The following is a 20,482-nucleotide window of genomic DNA, read 5'->3' on the forward strand; positions in this document are numbered from 1 at the left end:
TTTGCGAACCAACAGACGCACACGCGGGACTGCACGCGGGACTGCACGCGCTGGGTTCTGGGTTCTGGGGTGCTGCACGCCGAGGTTAAAGATGGAATCCTTCGCTCTTCAGTTCGGTTGCATTCAGTCCTTCTCAGTTGCATGCGCATTTGGTTCTACCCTGTCTGCTCAACCATAATGTCCTTCCTGAACAAGCTCGCTGGTCGCAAGACCACCGACGACACGCAGCCTGACAATGTCGACGCCGAGACCCAGGTTGTAACCAACGACAAGGAGACCGGCGGCGTCTATCCCAACGACACTACGGCCGATAGCCATTCCGATGACAATGCGCCCGCCAAAGATGCCCAGCGTGGTGTTCAGGAAATCGAAGCCGTGACCCTGGTCTGGACCAAGCTGCACCTGGTCTGTCTTTTGTGCCTGTAAGTTCTGCTCTTCTCTAGCTGCGGTGCCCGTCCCTCACTAACCACCGTCTTCAACAGCATCTGGCTTCTTTTCCTGGTCAATGGATTCCGTCTCTCGATTCTCGCCACCCTGGCGCCCTTCGTCACCAGCGAATGGCTCATGCACTCGCTCACCACCGTCATCTCCATCGTCGCAGACAGCATGACCGCCGCGTGCTACATCCCCATGGCCAAGATGCTAGACGTGTGGGGTCGCGCTCAAGGCTTTGCCGTCATGGTTGGTTGCGCTACTTTGGGCCTTGTGCTCATGGCCGTGTCCCACAACCTAGCTACTTTCTGCGCTGCGCAGGTAAGAGAATCTTGAGCACCACGTTTCACACACCCCAAGTGCTAACCATGACATGACAGGTGTTCTACCAGGTCGGTTTCGGAGGCATCATCTACACCGTCTGTGTGCTCGCGGCCGATGCCACAAACCTGAGGAACCGAGGTATCGCCTTTGCCTTCACCTCGTCTCCTTACATGATTACCGCCTTCGCCGGATCCAAGGCTGCTGAGGGTTTCTACCAGAATGTCAACTGGCGATGGGGTTTCGGCTGCTTCGCCATCATTCTACCCATCATCACCACCCCTCTCTTCCTGCTGCTGCAGACCAACCTCAAGAAGGCCTACGCCCAAGGTGTCATCACCAGGACGAGCAGTGGCCGGACCTTTACGCAGAGCCTCTGGTACGGTATTGTCCAGTTCGATTGTGAGTCAAACAACCCAGTATCCTCCAAACTGCGCAGAATGCTAATTTCCGTCTAAATCAATAGTGCTCGGAGTCTTCCTATTTGCCGGCGGCTTCACCACCTTCCTCCTGCCATTTACTCTCGCCCGCTCCGCCCCCAATGGCTGGAAGACTGACTACATCATTGCTATGATTGTCACCGGTTTCATTGTCATGGTCATCTTTGGCCTGTACGAGATGTTCCTGTGTCCGGTGCCGTTCCTGAACAAGAAGTTCATGACTGATCGCACCGTCATTGCCGCCTGCCTTATCGATATGACTTACCAAGCGTCTTACTACTGCTGGGCCAGCTACTTTACGTCCTTCCTGATGGTCGTAAACAACCTGACTATTGCCGAGGCCGGATACGTCAACAGCACCTTCCAGATTGTCTCTGGCGTTCTTCTGTTCTTCGTTGGCTACATGATCCGCCGAACCGGTTACTACAAGTGGCTCTTCTACATTGCCGTCCCGCTGTACATCTTCTCCCAGGGCCTGATGATCCACTTCCGTACGCCCAACGGAAAGATTGGCTACATTGTCATGTGCGAGATCTTCATTTCCATGGGCGGAAGCGTCTTCATTCTTTGCATGCAGCTGGCCGTTCTCGCCGCTGTCGACCACCAGCACGTTGCTGCTGCTCTGGCCACGCTATTCGTGGCCGGCAGTATGGGCGGCGCCATCGGTAACACCATCTCTGGTGCTATCTGGACCAACAGCTTCCTGCCGGGTCTTTACAAATTCATGCCAGAGTCCTCGACGGAACTCATCCCGACCATCTACGGAGATATTGTTACGCAATTGTCCTACCCCGTTGGTTCCGAGGAGCGATTGGGAATCCAGAAGGCTTATGGTTTCGCCCAGACCAGAATGCTTGCCGCTGGAACTGGCATCATGGTCCTGTCTTTCATCTGGGTCTTCATGTTGAGGAACATTAATGTCAAGAAGATGTCGCAGACCAAGGGTACTGTGTTCTAAACACGGTATGCCGCAGGTTTCAGCAGCGCGCCTGGCAATACGATACACGATTCATGTCCCTGGGCTGGTGGGTTTAATCTGGAGGGGAGCTTGATTTCTGGGTCAGGAAGGAATTGAGGTCTGTTAAGACACTAGGTTTTAGTCATCTGTTGCGGCGGAATCGTTGCGTGTTCTGGTCACTCAGATATCGCATTTCTCACTTCAATTCTCTACAATTATATATTTATTAATTTAAAATTCATCCCCAGTTTGTCCCCCTTATTCTTTTCGTCTTGTGTTACACTGAATGGATAGGATCACAATGATGACGATGAAAGCTCTTGATTTCTAGCTAAGGGACGGGCCTAGAGCCCGTCTTTTATACATGATGAAGACGGCTGCTGCCGGAGGCGGCAGTCCGTCGCCGCCGCACAGGGGCCGGGGCCCTGTGGGTCCCGGGGCCCGGGATCGTGGTCATAGGGCCGGCGATGTGGTCTGAGGAAGAAGGGAAAGTCGCGTTGTCTAGGAAATAACCCCAAAATGTGACATCTTGTGTCCTTCCGTCGTGTGAACTTGATCGAAGAGTGTGATCAGACGAACTCTGGGTGAACTTGTGCACCCCCCGACGAGCATCCCGTATCAACTGGGCTTTGCATTATAGCGCCCGACTGTGAGGAGCTTGACCTACGCCCTTTCTTGACACCCAGCCTCTTCAAGGCCTAATTGCCCCGCATGTGGCGTCTTCGTGTCGCATTTCATCCCTGTCGACCCGACAGACGCTGGCACTTTGTTGGGCCCCGTGGCGAGAATCCAACCCCGAAGGCTACGATGCTTCGGATGATTCGTCGTTGCGGTGTCATCGTTGAAGGAGCCGTACCGGAGTGATAATGCGCTGACGGCATCGTGCGTTAGCAGAGCCGCGTCCAAGCCTCTAGCACCACGGGCTGTGATAGTGGCAGCGCCGCTCAACATCCCCGCAGCCGTCGATTGGCTGGCCCCTGGGACGGCACACAACATGATCAGATGTCGGCACAAGGGGCGGATTGAACGGTCGTTCCCGCACTAGGCCAGCCCGGGGACGTGGCTCTGGTACTCAGGGGCACGCCGAGACTGGCTCTAGACGATCTAGTGCCTGACCAGCCTCAAAGCTTAATGTCTCATACTCTCAGGTTCCGGTGGAAGAAGAAGCTCTTTGGCATGTTCACCAGGACCTGTCGACCTCTCCGTATCCCTCTTCTGAGCTCCTTCGCATGTGGGAAGACGTACACTGCCGTATTATCCGGGAACATCTTACAATTTGTCAGTACCATTGGCCATAGCACCAGCATATTTGCTGAGGCTTCTCTATTGCTCAAACGTCATACGGTTATGAATGGCTTCCAATAGTGCAAAACACTAACCTTATGTCCTCATTATTGGGAGGGATTTGGGCGCTTACTACATAGATGCTAGAACAGCTGAGGTTCTACCCCCTAACTAAAAGATGCACTGCAACACCACATAACCTTATTCCCCCTTCCCCTTTCTCCAAGCTTATACAGGTCAATCCTGCGTCATGGAGGTGTGAATTGGTTGTCCGTTCACCAACCGGGAATAGCAAGCTCAACAGCGGAAACACCCATCAACATGACAACAAACCTGCCGACTTTGCTTCTTACGGAAGTACTACTTACCCGCTGACTCCCATCACGATGGGGTCATCTCTCACGTCACACTCGGCACGGCCAAGTGTTGAATGGTCACATGTGACATCTCTCCATTTAAGCGCTGGTGAAATAATAATGACGGAGAACGTAACCACATGCATTGCATTTAGTAAAGACCCCGGTCGGGATGACGCCCACGGTATTAGGTAAGTTGGTTGCAGTTGAGTAGACACTATCGCACGAACAAATTCAAAAAATACAAGCACCAAAATTAAGAAAGGTTAAAATATAAAGGAGTAAAAGTACACTATTCCTAAAATTCTTTTGAATTATTGTCGATACCCTTTAGTTATTAAGTACCTGTGGCAGACTGTTGATCAAGGGGTATAGGGTAAGCCGTTTGAGAAAAATTGGGAGAGAGTAATGCAAGTGACCAAAGCTGACTGTAGACAGTCTCGTACATCCAAGATAAAATTAGCGAGAGTAGGATCTCCGATTAATATCCTCGGCATTGGTACACTGCCAACCAAGATATCCGAGTTATCCGCTGATCCGAATTGTCGAGTCTCCCTCACGTAGAGAATTGTCATGCTTGGCGACGGTCTGATTTAGGGAAACTTTAGTCAGTGCCAGGCACTTTAGAAGAGCCCAAAGGGGATTCGACCGGAGTAGAATCAACATCAAGAGTGCCTTCTATCCAGAAATGGCGTGTCGAGTACAGCCACGCCAGACGACTCCTGGAAGTGCCAAGGGGATATTGCAACAGTAAACACCGCATGACGGAGTTATCTTGGTCTACGCTGAGTGCAACCCCAGTGTCTTATCCACTCTGCCGCCGCCGCCACACACCTTTGGGCGGGAGGCCCGTCCCAGGTCCACACTCTACCGGGGATATTTCGTATTCCTATCGTAAAAGACGACTCTGACGGTCTGAGCTGTAACAAGCCAATCAATGCCAGGTGTCAGTTTCTCGTAGCGTAACGTAATGGGCGACAAGGACCAGGGTGACTTAAGCGGTGGTGGAGGGCTACTGTATAAGATATGAGGCTGCCTGAAAGAACACGACTAATGCAAAAGCAGTTCGACCAGAAGAGTTGTAAGAAACCCGTACGCTACGTCTCTGAAGATGAATAATATATTCCATTACCGTTGTCGGTTGTTATACTTAACATGGGCCCCTATTATAATTACAATTCCTTCTACTACAAAAGAGGGGCAGTTCTCGTCCCTACGCGGTACAGCCATCCGATGCGGGTAATCTATGCTTTAAGTTCGAGACAGCGTAAGAGCGAAAGGAGGAAAAAAGCCTGTGGCGTTGGTGGTGGTGTTGGAAGTGATGTTTAGGCCGTAGTTGAGATGTTGGTCAGCAGCCGCCTGAGGGGAAGGCGATTAACAGTTTACTCATGCCTCACACTAGACAAGCCACGATAGAGATAAGTGGGATTAAGGGGTAGGTCTATGGAAACCGGAGAAAGCGGCACTGACCTATTGGTATGTCAAAGGGAGCGGCAAACGAGATTAGTCTGCCCGCAGGAATATGACGTCTGACATATGCTGTGCACAAGTGGTTGAACAACGATAGTTTGGCAAGGATATATATTTGAATAAGCACTCTCCGGGACTCTTGCGTCACCCTAACCGCTCACCATACCCTCACCATACTGTCACCATGGCTGCCAATCTGCTGGAAGGACTAGGGCAACCGAAATTTCGAACCAGCTGCGATCAATGCGGTGCCGCCAAGGTGAAATGCGACCGAGGCCAGCCCGAATGCGGACGCTGTGGCTCTCACGGCAAGATATGCGTCTATGGGGTCTTACGGAAAATGGGAAAGCCGCCGCGAGTGAATCGAGCTGGTTTAAGTCGGACCCCGGTCGATCAACCCGGAGCTGGAGCCGGAGCTGGAGCCGGAGCTGGAGCCAGAACTGGAACAGACATTGCAGATGTGTGCCAGCTCGACACCAGCAGTTACATCAGCGATGGTATAATTGGAACGTTCGATCCGCTCTCAACTATTACTGACGTACTTGCAGCTTGGGATGCAAAGAATAAGAACGCCAATTGCATCAGCCAGGATGCATTAGATGGCTTGTTTAACGACATAAACGGGCAATTCATGCCAAATTCCCCTTCTTTCAATCTGGATGAATGGGACTTTACAGACTATTTCAATAACCACTTATCCTCTAATTTGCAACTCGGCCCACTTCCTACCCCAGAATCAACCGACTGGGGGGGTTGCCCATCAACCGAACCCTCTACAGCACAGCCCGCCGCATACCAATCCCCATCCGACCCAAATTTACATTCTGACCGAACTGAAATACCAACTGTAGGCATTAGCGGCCACGACTGTCCTCGGGAAGCATACGATATCCTACGAAACCTATCTTTCCTCAATCCCAATAGGATTCAACCGACCCCATCATCAGGATCAACGCCATCCTCAGCCACAAATAACGTCGACAATCAGGTACCATTAGACGACGTGCTACGCATCAACTCTGAGGCCAGTGAGAGGCTTGGAGCTCTTCTGAGCTGCCCCTGTGCTCAATCGCCACATCTTGCAATTCTCTATGCCTCAATTATATCCCGGGTCTTACAATGGTACCAGCAAGCGGCTGGTTCCACCCAGAGTGTCTCATTCAGTCACACCGCGTCAGACTGCTCCCCGACTATTGGTGGCTCAGAAAATAAAACCGCCGCAGTCGCTCCGTCCACAATAGGAATGGCACTTATGCCTGCTAAGATGGCCATTGGGAGTTTCACCATCGACGACCTACATATACAGACGGCCTTGAAGATCCAGTTGCTATCAGGAGAGATGAGGAGAGCCGGCTGCCTGATTGATCAATTTATGTCACTCAATTCCGGCGGTCAGTTTCAGACGGATAATTCCAATTTTAGCAGCGTTGATGGATTGTATCAAAGTTTACACTCATGGTTACGGGGCGAGCACTCAAGGATAGCAAATATGATAAGGTTGCAATTGAGAGAGCTAAATACATGAATACAACCTGGGGCCGGTGTGCGTTCCCTTGTGTGTGACCCTTGGCTTGCATCTTCACCTCCTGTGTTGCATGTATTGTCACCGTATTAATCTGTATGTCTCCCGGCTCGGAGGATTTCTTCACCCCTTCCCCGCATTTCATGCCGTTTCTTTACTCCACAGAGTGATTTCTAGCCTCTGAGAACACCTTCAACGGCGAAGGCCAACGCTCTTACACGTCATCTTGGACAGCATCTAGAGTTGCTAAGCTCTTAGTTGTATTATTCGTAGTAACATGAACGGGTACCACTCCTACAAACCCCGACAGACCTGTGGTCCGTAGGCTAGATCCGAGGTGACTCAATCGGTACTCACTGCTTACCTATAACTTAAAATAAGACGCATAGTACAAGGGGCACAGCTCGGTATGGGCGATGTACATCTGTCGCGTTTCCTTTAGGCTGAGTTTCCACGTATGGCTCGGCTTCCGACCAAATCTGAGTAACTCCTTGTATCCACGGTGATGGCCGACTTACATTAAGAGTGCATATGGATGGACGAGTGTACCTTTGCTATCTATACGGCACGGCTTCTTACCAGGTCGGCCCCGAATTTCGGTACCCGAATAGTATGCCAAGAGTCAAAGCCGGTTTTAAAAGCATGGCACGGCAAAGGGGCGTCGGTATTTGGTGCGTGCAGCTAGCCGTATCCTTGGGATGCCTGGCAAGCCAGGCATCTGCTGAGCAGTTTACCGATATATAAGACATCTGCTCGACTTATCCATAGACAAGACACCTTTGATTCTACACACAACTTGACCCCCATGGTCCACATGGCATGCGCATCAGTATTGTGGTAATATGCCCCGAACTCGCACCTTATTTCGCGATAAAGAGCTAGCTTGTACAGAACCCATGGTTTATCAACAGAGACGGGCTACAGAAACGTGTGGTTGATTGTCGCATTTACAAAACCTTTATCCCACCAAGCTTGCCCGCGGGTACTTAGCAGGCCGAATTTTGTGACGAATGACTGGACTACGATCACGAAGGTGGCCATGATACCCTACGGTCTACTGAGGTGTCGAACAAGACTACAAGTATGATCAAGCAGCTCATGAGTCAAATCCAAATACCGACAGATGAGGCCAAGAAAGATGGCATCGTGAATTGATCCAATTGCTCGGTTTGGACTAATAAAAAGGCGTGACGATCAACCAGAACCGACAATCTAGTTGGAGGCAGTGGAAACGGCACCAGAAAACGGCAGTGCTGCTACCGAAAAGAAGCGGAGCTACCCGCCGCAAGGATCCGTCATGGCCTTTCTGAACACCGAATAAATTCGATTTTTCCGCAGTGTACGGAGTGATGGGGCGAGACACGACTGGCCCAAAGTCACCACGACCATCGTTGGGCAGCCGCAGATGCGTATACGACCCCGGATTCGCACCCAGCGTCACGGGCTAATGCGAAGGTGCTGTAGAATCTGCGGAAGTCATCCACGGCGGCCGGCCTCCCGGACTACTCGCTCTCGCCGGCGCAAGCAAAATTCCTCGCGCTGGACTGCCGGGCATCAAGAGTGACACATGTGCTTGAAGTTGGCACTGGGGCGGATCATCCTGCATGATGCTGACCACCTCACGTAGTAATGGTCTCGCTTAGAAAGCAGGCCACAGACGTGTGTCGAGGTTTGGTTGCATTGACGCAAGGTCGTGTCATAGCTGGGGCTTGACAGAGGCGGCCAATTCAATCTCGTATTGTGAATTCACAGTGAAATGCTGCATGGTAGTATCGTCATCGTCATTTCTGTTCAATCAGAGTACCGCCCCTCCGTTGTGCCGACGACAGGTTCTCGTATCGGCTCTGCCACTGTAACTAGTTGCTGGCCTCAAACTGCAAAGCCAAACGCAAACGCCCCGCCTTCTTCGCATCACTCTTGCTGAAGCACGAATAGTGACTTGCTGATGCCCTGAAAATGCCGTCTGCGGGGAAAGGCGTAAGAGTGGGACCCGGATCGTATCATTCGGGAACCGAAATCTTGCAGAAGCGTGTCGGGGATCAAAGATGAAGTTTAACTGGCTAGCCTCGATGACCTACTTCGTTCCATGCCCACTCAACTACCAGGCTTGCCTGACCTGACACAGTCGATACATCGACAAATATCCGCCGTCGATCGTATCTTGCATTGCCAGCTTGTTGTATAAAAAGGTTGGCAGCTCATTAGCAGTCACCAATATGCTCAAAGAGGCTCAATCGATTTTAATCCTCAAATGGGTCAATCCATCGATCAGTACAAAAGTAACTTCATCCCGTCTCGCTAGATATGTAAGATTGCCCAGTTATTTCGACTGGTCGTGTGTTTTTTTCTGCGTGCGGTCATCCGTACGGAGACAAAGACCAAGTCAGATTATTACTTCGAAATAAGCAAGATCCATGTAAACTCTAGGGAATACTGAATCCATCACTAGTTGGTTTATCCAGAGATTGGAAAGGAAACGTTGTAACATGATATACTGTTGCGTCTGATGGAAGGGAAGCATTGGATGTGTCAAACTCTTGATTTCCATCTAACAGAGGGTTCGTAGCATTTCCTGTATACAAAGATGCATTTTTTATCATAGAGGCTGCAATGAAGTCCTTGATATAGAAGGTCTCACGGTCTTGAGAGACCGGATCACTAGGGATCCCCAAGTGACCAATCCGAGGAAGCCAGCACCCATGATCCAATGGCTTAACGCTCTGAGCCTGGGTTTATCTCCTCTATGCAATCAGACAGCCAGCCCATCCTTGAACCTCACAAGATGTAAGACCGCTGGGAATGTGAGGAATGTCTCAATAATCATTTGTGCGCCTTCCGAGTGAAGTGCATGATTGCCGTCTCCTCCGCCTCGAATGTTGCCCCTTCTCCTCTCCCAATCTAAGGCATCATTGGTGATTGTTTCAATCCCATGACCTAACCCCTGCGCTATCGGACCTGCAGAGTTCCTTCTTCGAGAGATGCACGCAGGAAAGATTGTCAGCACCCAATGCGTAACCAGTGGCCAACCTGTTTCCGGACTACCGCGGACAGAGTTGTCGCTCTACCTCCTCCATTGTGATCTCGGTGATCGAAGTCGAGCTGTGGCTGAGCTCACAGCTCGAATGTGGAAGCGCGATGCTAGCGGTATGCTGGAGGATGCATCATGCCGGTGTCCAGCAACCTCCACAAACCCAGTTGTGGCGCTGGGTCCGAGGGTTGAATGACATGCAGGCTGATGCCGCCGCGACACCCGTGGCCTCGCATATATTGCAGGTTGATACGAGGTCCTGAGGTCGTATTGGTGGTGTTAGACAGCTGCGGGCGGCTCACTAGTGGACGGATTATTGGTTTCATAAGGTTTCCGCCCTCTCCAGCTCTGTCATCTTTGCATACTAGGAGTGATAGCGATGGGATTCTGACTGCCGACTGCCACTATTGCCTGCAATCCGTCTGCAGGACAAAGGCCTCATGTATTCTTTTGCCGCGATTGGTCCCAGCTCGCAGAAGATACCAGGATCCCGACGCCATATCCCCAACACCATGCAGGGTTGGTTAAGTCGCCTCAGAAGTTGGTGGTTTTTTCTTCTTCTACCCTGGCAGGCAGTAGTGGCATATTGGCGGTTTGCTGTTGCCGTTTGGTTGCTTACTGCTTCGCTGGCAGTGAAGAGCGAGAAGCGAGCCTTGCATCATGCCGTCATTGTCACACCTACGGAGTATTGTGCCATATTTGCTGTGGGATGCTGTATTTTTGGGGCTGAATTGCTGACACTTGCAGTGTGCCGGCGTGCATCGACTACACCCAACAGGCCACAGTGCGATCACACGCACCACCCTGGAATCGTTCCAGGTCCAACGGCAATTGATTCCGACCGGTTGAGATGCCGAAGATGGTACACACCGTTTCTCCCAGGCATCTTAACCATAGACCGCTGAAGGTGGAAGCTGTTGGGGGCTGCTGAATGCGATAAGAGGCTTACAGAAGGCTCTCGGAATGGCTAATAAAGGCCACTCTGCCTTTGTGAGATTACGTTGGGGCCGTCCCTGTGCCTTACATATCCTCTACCCGCGCTAATTACAAATAGGCATTTTAGGCCCCGGACTCTAGATCGACCACCAGTGGCGGTACCGACCGTTTGCGAACAGTGCTAAGGGGCCAGGGCGGCCTGGCGTAGGGCGTACGCTCGATTACCTCATACCTAAATCACACGTAGCCCAGATTCTAGCGCTACGTGTAATGTGTGTCTGTGCAACGGCCCGAAGATACGTGATGACTTGGCGCTAGGTCATGTCTGCAGGACTAGAAGTCCCTGGGTGAGGGCGGATTTCACCCAACGCGGATCCTGCTCGCATTCGAGTCACCAGGCGAGAGCTCCTATTGGGTCCACTTTGCTTCCTTGATTTACTTAGTGACAGGAACGGCTCAAGCGATCCGACAGTTCCCACCACCACGGGGCACACCATCAGAATTACTGTTAACACGGACTCTCCATGTCCGTGGGCCTTCCCTGTAGGTCTCAACGGATCCTTTTCGGTCCCCTGACCCTGGTTGCCGATGCTGTTTCTATTTACGCCCGCATCTAAGGCTGAAGCCACCTGTACAACTTCGGGCAATGCAAACTGCAAAATGGGTCAATGAGATAGAATCCAGCCGCCTAATAGGCGGCATTGTGTCTTCACGGGTGGCTTTTTTTGTGTGCTAACCGTCAGCCTGCTTTTCAGCTCTACCTGAGCTAGGCTTGATATGCCACATTTAGGCTGTCCCGCTCAACAACTCCTCCGCCTATCTACCTGTGTACTTGGTTCATGTTCAGGGATTGCCTCTAGGAGCTCGGCCGAGCTCCCAGCTACGTACCATCACGCCTTGATTTGAGATGAGCTGTGGGGTGGTAGTAGGAATTGGGCCCGGCTATTCGGCAAGTTCTCTATGCCTGGGTCTTAGAACGCCAGCCTCTTTGGCTCGCCTTGATTGTTGCTTCCGAACGAGCACACGACAGATAAAGACCGTGGGATCCCGCCGTGAAGATTACAGGTTTTATTCCAGCAACCTCAGCCCACACTCTTTGGGATTCGTCGATCGTTCCATTCTTTCACTCGTTTGAAAATGAGCTACGCCGCCAGTGTTCACGGGGGGGCCTCTTCCCTGTTGCACTCTCGGGCTACTCTCAACTCGGGCAACTACTCTGATCTTTCTCTTGGAGGAGCTTTAAGCCAGTTACAAACCAATGGGTAAGTTCATCACTTATTTTTTATCTATTCTCCTATATAGTGATATAATGCTAAGTATTATAACCTCCCTCTACAGCAAGTCTGTCTTGGGAACGTCTAGTGCCGCTACACTCCCATACTTCATGACCAACAACCCCACCCCAAATGGATATCCTTGGAGCAATTTGAATTGCTACAGCAACTACTACAAGACCCATCCCAACACAGGTGTCATCAGGAAGTATGACTTCACTATCAAGCGGGGTACTATTGCCCCTGATGGCTACGAGCTGTCTGGCATCCTTATTAATGGGGCCTTCCCTGGACCTACTATTGAGGCCAACTGGGGTGATACTATCCAAGTGACTGTCCATAACAACATCGACAATGAGGGTATTGGCCTGCACTGGCATGGCTTCCTCCAGACGGGTACGCCCTGGGAGGATGGTGTTACTGGCATCAGCCAATGCCCTATTGCCCCCGGCAAGAGCTTTACATATCAGTTCGTTGCTGAGTTGTATGGCACTACTTGGTATCACTCTCACTACTCTGCTCAATACGCCGCTGGTCTTGTCGGTCCTATGGTCATCCACGGTCCTCGTGATAAGCGAGACTATGATATTGATATCGGCCCTATTATGCTCAGTGATTGGTATCACGATGAGTATTATGACATTGTCGAAAAGGTTATGACCCCCAACGGCGGTTTAGTCTTCTCACAGAACAACCTCATCAACGGAAAGAACAACTTCAACTGCTCTACGCTCTCTGCAGATGACCCAACCCTCTGCAACAGCCAGGCTGGCCTCTCCAAGTTCAAGTTCACACGTGGTAAAACCCATCGTCTGCGTCTTATTAATTCAGGCGCGGAAGCCCTACAGCGGTTTTCTATCGACGGTCACAATATGACTGTCATCGCCAATGACTTCGTTCAGGTCCAGCCTTACAATACCCAGGTCGTCACTCTGGGTATCGGTCAGCGCACTGACGTCCTGGTTAAGGCCAACGGCCAGCTTGACGCCTACTGGATGCGTTCTAATATCTCTACCCGCTGCAGTCTGGCCTCCAACCCCAACGCCTTGGCCGCCGTCTACTACGACAATGCCGACCAGACCAAGGAGCCCCAGTCCACCCCCTGGGATGTTCCTGACCCCGGCACCTGTGCCAACGACGACCTGAACAAGACCATCCCATTGATGAAGCTGCCCCTACCTGCCCCTGAACTAACCTATGACTTCGGGATCGACTTCTACAACAACGGGAGTAACATCACCCTGTTCAAATTTGATGGTGTTGACTTCCGCGTAGACTACAACAGCCCTACCCTGCTGCTTGCCAAGCTTGGAAATGATACCTTTAAAGAGCAGTGGAACGTGAGGAATACTGGCAAGGCCAAGAGTGTCAGAGTCAATGTCATCAATAACACTCCCATCGCGTAAGTTGACTTATTTCTCGACAAGAACCATCCTAACTCAACCGACACGCAGCCATCCTATGCATCTTCACGGCTTCAACATGTACATCCTCAACGAGGGCAGTGGACCGTGGGACGGCACCATCGTCAACCGAAATAACCCTCAGCGACGAGATGTCATCCAGGTCCGTCCCTTAGGCCATGTGGTGATCCAGTTCGACGCCGCTGATAACCCGGGTGCGCTACTTACCCCTGATCTTGACTCTCTCGGGTTCTCTCTCGCTAACAAGCTTGCTTCTCAGGCGTCTGGCCCTTCCACTGCCACATTGCCTGGCACGTCTCCGCCGGCCTCTTGATCCAGTTCCTCACGAACCCGGAAAAGGTCGAGAAGTTCAAGATCCCCCAAATCGTCGCTCAGACCTGCCGCGAGTGGGGCGATTGGACGATGACGAACATCCCAAACCAGATTGACAGTGGTCTTTAACTTAAGGGCCGCGTGGGCAGCGGTTTTAGCGTTGGTTTCACTTCTCTTCGTCTTCCAGTTTAAGATTCGTACTATGATCAATGAGTCTTTTTTCGAGAAACAGAACGATCAGAGAGCCTATCCCCCACTGATAATGGTACGGAGGATTTATTTTATTATTTGGCCGGATGCCGTTTTTATTTCATATGTCTGGATATAGGGGTTTAAGGTATGAAAAAATGACATGAACAAATCGCTGGTCATATCCTCGTTCCCTGCGTTGCGCCATGCTGTGATCCGAATGAAACTCTTGTGACTCTGGGATTGCAACCATGTCCACTACATCCTCATCTAATAGCGTCGTTTCCTTGCATGTGATAAAGCACAACTAGCCACCGCCTTGATAATTGTTCTATCGTGATAACCCTATTTACAGTCAAAAAGCAATAGCACGCAAGTCCCCCGCCAATCCCGGTCGAACCGTTCATTAGTCTCAATGTGCGTGCCCTAGTCAGTTGCTGGCTTTGAGGTTTGATTGATGCCACGCGTCCCGTCTTCCGCTTTTCAGTGTCATCAGTCTGGAGATCCTCCTGTTCCTTGGGGGCGGCCCCATTCGAATACAAAGGTACCGACGGTGAGCTTATCGACTCTTGTTGGCGGGCGTCGCCTTTCGTCTCCCCCTTTTCATCCTTCTTTTCGCCCTTTTGGTGTCACTCACTTCGGGTAATTTGGCCTGGTTGCTATCGTCCAGGATGTTTACCATCCGGGAGACGTACCCTTCCTCCACCTTGGCGTCATTGTAGTTGCCGTCGTTCTTGAAAACCATGACGGACTCGACCTGCCGGCATCATAGGAGCCCAACTCGATGACGCCGTGGGCTCTGTTCCCTGGTGTCCGCGTAGCGGTTAGGCTGCTAACAAGTATGGAGATATTATGCCAGATGCAGAGCAGAGCTTCATGGAATAAGAGTTGATGATGTCAAATTGCTCAATGTATGACGATAGTACCCATTATCCAAGGAGGGTATAAATATCAGGAGTTGATTATTTATTTACGCTTGAAGATTATCTTACTTAATGAACAACCAAATCGATGGAAGAATCTATTTGCAATTAATACTCTCCATAATAGTTTCTGCTCCGAACCACACCCAAATGCTGAGCCTGTTGAAGATATGCACAAGACCTGGAAATCGACAAGCAGTCATAATGTGATATTCCGTTAGCATAGAAAGTGTTGAGCCTTAAATATGAGCTGCCCGATTTACACTTTGAACCTAGTCTTGTGGCCTTTTGCAAGTCGGTAATTATAAACGGACGACATTATTAATTGCGAGTGTGGTTTAAGCCAGTGGTGAAGTGAGAAACCGGATTGTGTAGATGTCAGTTTCACAGCATTACGATTTCAATATAAAAGGAAACCCAAATCTATATAGTAGCAGTGAACACTGAAGTTATCAATAGTATTACTTTGTGCTGGAGAATAAGGGCCTGATCGGCCAGAGGATTATGATAATTCGAAATGGCAAAATTAAGACCTTTCCTCTTCAAAATGCTACTTCCGGCACTAAATGACCAATACACTGGGGCTCAGAGTTATGCAAGCGTCCAGATGTATCTTCTGGGGCTAAACTAATACTGTCTTTGCGCCTTGGCAACTTTCCTTCTTCAAGCCGAAAAATAGGCCCGAATTATCATAATCCGAGCCACGAGATAATCCCACTCGAAGCTGGATTACGATGATCTGGAGATGAGATTAGGCAGAATTCTGGAATAGGAAGGCAGTAGGCCATACAATGCACAAGGGATTCAAGATAGTACATCGGCCTCGCTGTGCAAGTCTGATGTATCTGTGGACCCTATCCACATTTAATTCGAATTATCATAATCCTCTGGCCGATCAGGCCCTAATAAGAAGCATCTTACGGGAATCCCGGGAGGAGCCCCACACTCGCAGGGAATAATTTGGACCGACCCTTCACGATGCTAAAACTGGCTCCACTGAAGTCGGGTGCAATTCTCCCGAATCCCGAACACAAGGAAGCACGTTCAATTAGGACAAAGCTCGCCATAACGCTGTTTTTAGACCAGCTACAAACAAGTGGGTGTAAAGACCCCCAATATGTCTGGGTCACTACATATTCCGTGATCAACACACAGATGTGCGATTTACTAATCATTCCGTATACACATTGAAGCCAGGAAGTCTGATGTGATTTATTGGATACTGTTGGAATATGACCCTGTATAACGAAACCTCTGATAGATTGATATCCGGACCTTAGTCAGAAGGGGGGTATGATAACCCCTCTTCCGACCGATCCAGATGACGAGGACAAGCAATCATAATCATCATCATCAATACGAACATTATTGCATCGATCAAATTGACCGTAACGGATCCATCAGATACTCTAAATTCTATCAGTATTGATCGCGTTGCTCCTTTCCTCCCTCCGTGCCCTTTCCACTCGCAATCTGCAGGGTCTGAGTGATTCCCTCTTCGACGGCGCCTAGGTCGGTGATGATTGACACCATATCGAAGCCCTGGCTAGCTCGCTCGAGAGACTGACTACCGTTGGTGCCTGGAAGAATCTAATTAGATAATGTTCCGGGATGTAATTGAAATGGAAGACAGCTGCGAGTTATTACTCGAAGTCGAGGGATTGGAAACTTACAGAAGATGGCCGCTTTCTTGCCTGCAGCGTGGGAGGCCTTTAGAATCGTTTGAATGGCAGCCTCATGTTCCTCGCCGCCCCGAACGACCCCCATCTGCTTGGCAAGATCAAAAGGACCTAAATAGTATGTCAGTAAGAAATTGAGATGGAGAACCTATAATTTCAATGCTTTGCCGTGCACTTCTAGGGCTGACCCGTCTTCCCAAGGTGATATATCATCCTCCGGTTATGATATAGGCTCTTGATGACAGGAATCAGGATAGACTTACCAATCAGGAGGACATCCACACCATCTGTCTTGGCAATTGCCTCCACATTCTCCAAGGCTGATCTCGATTCAATTTGGACCATGACCATCAAACTTTGATCGGCTCCGTCATCATATTGGCCTCCCGTGACTCCGGGGAGAGAATGGGGAGAAAACATAGGCCCATATCCTCGTGACCCAAGTGGTGGGTACTTGGAGTATTGAACAATACGCTTTGCATCTTCCTTTAGAGGTTGAAGCAATGTCAGTAACTGCACTCAAAAGTAGGGGTTGGACAGTTGATGAACCGCCACAGCTCAGACGTACCGCAGTATGACACATTGGCAATAGAACACCGTGGGCGCCAGCATCCAGAGCGCGCTTGATCATCCATTCCTCGTGCCAAGGGACTCGGATGATGGGGCTTGCCCCTTCGGAGGCGATGGCGGTAGACAACTAAACAACGTGTTAGCTCTTTTGAAATCAATGGGCGTCGTTTATGAATTGTGCAAACCTCATAATAGTCCTTGTCTGAGATCAATCCGTGTTCAGCATCAACCAGTACCCAGCTGAATTTATTGAAGGGAGAAGCCGACGCCGACCGGAGAAGGACTCGAGCAACAGGCGCACTGGGAAGCCTAATGAAGGAAACAGGTATCAGCTACTGTCAACAAACCAGGCCGCAACTAGCCCCCCAGAGTTCAACGAAAAGACCGGTGATGGTTTTCTGATTTGTAGTGTAGGGGCAGCGCTGGGAAAACTAACGTGAGCCAGAACCCAAACTGTGTAGACGGTCCCCCTTGGAGGGCCTTGCCGAGCGGAGTCTCGAACGTCATTTTCGGAATGTGACGGAGATGGAGTTTTTTGGGTTAGCGTTGCTGTCTGCGTGCTTCTTTATCTACAGAGTTGCCCAAAGGATAGAACGTCAGTAATTGAAAAGCTTCAAATAAGTTTAAAACTCACCTCCAATGTTGATGGCGAACAGTTAGAAAACGAGCGGGGTAGAGAGCGATAACCGGAGTTTTATGACGCAGCGTTCTGGCAATTGACCCACCCAAACTCAGATTGTCGACTGGTGCGCTTAGCGGATGACATTCCCAATTGGAGCCGTTTGTTTTGACAGTTTCTCAAGTTTTAGCGGTTCAACAGGTTTTGCCGATTACCTTCAAGTGGATACCTCGGACCCCGGATATGTAAAAACAAGACAGTGGTTGAGATGACGGGAACCGACGGTGGAATTGCGGAATTCCTGACGACGTGCGAAGAGACTATTTTTTCTGTCCCGTAATGGTTTTACTTTTAGTGGGTTGCGCTCTTGATGTGCGCGGAAGTCAGTTGACGTCTTTGTTTAATTCCCTCCCCCAGTCGGAAAAGTCACGGATAAGCATGTCTACGATGGCGGATGTCCAGGTTACAGCGCAATTCGAGAGATAGTTCAATAATCCGGTGAGATACTGGCTGTGCTTGGCCTCGGTTATCGGATAACCGCCATTGGCAACCGGAAGATTGGGGTAAAGCTCGCATCTTAAGTGCCGAGCCCCGACGCTTGATCTCATCGCCAAGGTCAGATGCACAAATGCTTCCACACGCGTTGCAGACTGCACGTATGGGAGTGGAATAAAAGAATCCTCTGCCCGTGACATGTACCGGTAAGAACTGGGCATTCCATCAACTGCAGCGTGGGGGTACATGTGTTCTGGCTTGCCCGAAGAGGGATATTTGTTCGATGCCTTCAACCTGATCTTGCAAGAGATTCACGCCCGAAGATTCTTCATACTCGAGCCTACAAAGACCAAAAAGCATATTGGAGGTGGTTTTTTGGTGTGGTATCCGCAGCCATCTAATCTGATTACTCTCAAGGAGCTGGAGAAGATCCCGAAGAGGGTCACGGCGCATGAATTCATGAATCGATCGATAATACGATAGCGGAGAAGTAAACAATTGTATTGGAGGCTGCTCCCATTCTCTCTGTCTCGTTCCCTTCGTGCCATGATGCTATGGTAAGTCGCCAAGACATCCCCTTGAATAAACTAGAAAGGATGATGCTAACGTAAAACGGCCGTATCGGACATAATCCTGTTCTAAACCCCAATCTCTCAATAGAATGATACTTCCAATCCATGACCCGCTGAAATCACGGCATAATGCTCTCGTCTAACCAACACGAACGCTCTAAATGATGATGAACAGTGAGCATGCCACAGCTGCAAGCGCATAGACAGAACCAGAGGTAAAACGAGCGCCCGGATTGGTGGCCGTCGGCTGGGCCTCCAAATCCTGCACTGCAGCACCGACGTTGGGACACTGCCCATCCACGAGGTCCTGCATAGTCGAACGCTTCTTCATCTTCTTGGCTTCCCCCGAGTCGATGGATTGAGCTGTGCACTCTCCCTCCCTGTAGCCACGTCGGTATTTCAGCACCCGCGAGTAGATGGCAGACTTCTGGTCAGTGGTGAAGCCGTCCTCGGGGGTTTTGCCGCGGCACGGCGAGAACTAGACGGGAAAGTGAGTCAACTTGTGTATAGTGAGATGGATGATGGCCGGGTGCTTACACTCATGTAGTTGATGATGTCCCTGGCTTTGGAACTGTCACAGGTTGTCTGGCTGCAAGAAAACATTTTATCTTGGAGACCACTTGTAACACTGGATTCGATTAAGCCATCTGCTGCCTTGCAATCGTCGACAGTATTGTCCACTGGCTCACGGAAGGTGTGTCGGAGCCCAAGCCAATGGCCGATCTCGTGGATGAAGCTGGGGACATCATCCTTGTTGATGCGGTCTTCCCTCATGACAATGCCATCCAAGGTGCCCTTCTTGTCCCACGGGAAAGAGGCGTACTGCAAAATTGTGAGTCATGAAATTGGGCAGGTTCAAGCTGCAACATACCCCATTCAGTTCCTTTTTGTCACTGCCTCGAAGATCATTGACCAGCCAAACATTCACCGTCATCATGTCTCCGGTGTGGCTTTGCGTCTGCCACTGTTGAAGTCGATCCTCGGACTGTTTAACCTTTGACCAGTCTTTGTTGGAACCGGAATCGGGCGGCGCCCACTGCTGATAGCTCTTGTAGTTGAAGGTGATTCCAAGGGGACCGAAGGCGTCGTTTAGACGTGTGACCTATGAGAGGTGAGTTATCTCCTGACCATGGTATTCTGTTTCTTGGTGACTCTTACACTGGTTTCCACCCGGTCCCCCAGATTGTTTGGGCGTTCGCTATCAGTCGTGTTTCTGATGTAGTTGAAATAGACATCAAAATCCAGCGACTTGACATAATTGCAGTTGCTCCTCAGATCTCGAGAAAAGACACCATTCAGACTCCGCTTTTGGACTTCAACTTTACAATTAGAAACATTGGAGGAAAGTTTGATGTTACCAGCATCGGCAGGGGCGGGATCGTTGCCGACAAAGTAGTCAAACATGACGGCCTCCATGACGACGACCTCTTGAGCATCCACGCCAGTGATGGCCGTGTCGGGCAAGTTGGCCTGGAACTCGGCTGTGTGTTGGTCAGGGGTAGTGATATCCGGCGGTGTTCGTGCCCGGGACTCGGCGCCATCTTCGGGATCGACTGAAACAATGCCAGTGTCGGCGTGTCCTGAGCCACTCCCTGAGTTTCCACCTCCCGAGTCCCCAGTTTCCGAGGATCCGGATGAAGAGGAAGTCTTGGAGCCTTTATCACCGCCTGCAGTGCTG

At 50.5% G+C, this 20,482-nt stretch overlaps 5 protein-coding genes across 5 annotated transcripts; 2 read left to right on the forward strand and 3 right to left on the reverse strand.

Moving 5' to 3' along the window:
* Positions 1-177: 177 nt before the first annotated feature.
* On the forward strand, positions 178-2,151 carry BGZ61DRAFT_343893 (putative transporter; the record flags this gene model as incomplete). The annotated part of the gene is made up of 4 exons (XM_046239643.1): positions 178-422; positions 483-753; positions 813-1,155; positions 1,220-2,151. 4 exons carry the CDS (start codon positions 178-180, stop codon positions 2,149-2,151), a joined length of 1,791 nt encoding a protein of 596 aa, XP_046108982.1.
* Positions 2,152-2,814: 663 nt separating this feature from the next.
* BGZ61DRAFT_474800 (uncharacterized protein) lies at positions 2,815-3,147 on the reverse strand (the record flags this gene model as incomplete). The annotated part of the gene is made up of 1 exon (XM_046248611.1): positions 2,815-3,147. The coding sequence occupies one exon, from the start codon at positions 3,145-3,147 to the stop codon at positions 2,815-2,817; it is 333 nt and encodes a 110-aa protein (XP_046108983.1).
* Positions 3,148-5,445: 2,298 nt separating this feature from the next.
* BGZ61DRAFT_474801 (uncharacterized protein) lies at positions 5,446-6,786 on the forward strand (the record flags this gene model as incomplete). The annotated part of the gene is made up of 1 exon (XM_046248612.1): positions 5,446-6,786. One exon carries the CDS (start codon positions 5,446-5,448, stop codon positions 6,784-6,786), a length of 1,341 nt encoding a protein of 446 aa, XP_046108984.1.
* Positions 6,787-16,061: 9,275 nt separating this feature from the next.
* BGZ61DRAFT_445893 (Pyruvate/Phosphoenolpyruvate kinase-like domain-containing protein) lies at positions 16,062-17,728 on the reverse strand. The gene is made up of 6 exons (XM_046245147.1): positions 17,555-17,728; positions 17,304-17,427; positions 17,117-17,245; positions 16,812-17,034; positions 16,543-16,659; positions 16,062-16,449 (listed from the first exon to the last, which is right to left on the reverse strand). Exons 1-6 carry the CDS (start codon positions 17,623-17,625, stop codon positions 16,289-16,291), a joined length of 825 nt encoding a protein of 274 aa, XP_046108985.1. The 5' UTR covers positions 17,626-17,728; the 3' UTR covers positions 16,062-16,288.
* A 1,233-nt stretch (positions 17,729-18,961) lies between these two features.
* BGZ61DRAFT_344070 (uncharacterized protein) lies at positions 18,962-20,337 on the reverse strand (the record flags this gene model as incomplete). The annotated part of the gene is made up of 4 exons (XM_046239660.1): positions 18,962-19,282; positions 19,342-19,626; positions 19,676-19,906; positions 19,975-20,337. Coding segments are annotated over 4 exons (1,200 nt in total), but the record flags the coding sequence as incomplete, so codon positions are not given.
* Positions 20,338-20,482: the final 145 nt, after the last annotated feature.

The sequence above is a fragment of the Ilyonectria robusta genome (assembly GCF_021365365.1).
Source record: "Ilyonectria robusta strain PMI_751 chromosome Unknown BGZ61scaffold_4, whole genome shotgun sequence".
In the NCBI taxonomy this organism is placed as follows: domain Eukaryota; kingdom Fungi; phylum Ascomycota; class Sordariomycetes; order Hypocreales; family Nectriaceae; genus Ilyonectria; species Ilyonectria robusta.

Coding starts and splice junctions, on each gene's coding strand:
- BGZ61DRAFT_445893 (XM_046245147.1), bottom strand. CDS start 17,625: ATGACGTTCGAGACTCCGCTCGGCAAGGCCCTCCAAGGGGGACCGTCT. Junction 17,428..17,554: donor CAGTTTGGGTTCTGGCTCAC/GTTAGTTTTCCC, acceptor TTCCTTCATTAG/GCTTCCCAGTGCGCCTGTTG. Junction 16,450..16,542: donor CAAGAAAGCGGCCATCTTCT/GTAAGTTTCCAA, acceptor AGATTCTTCCAG/GCACCAACGGTAGTCAGTCT.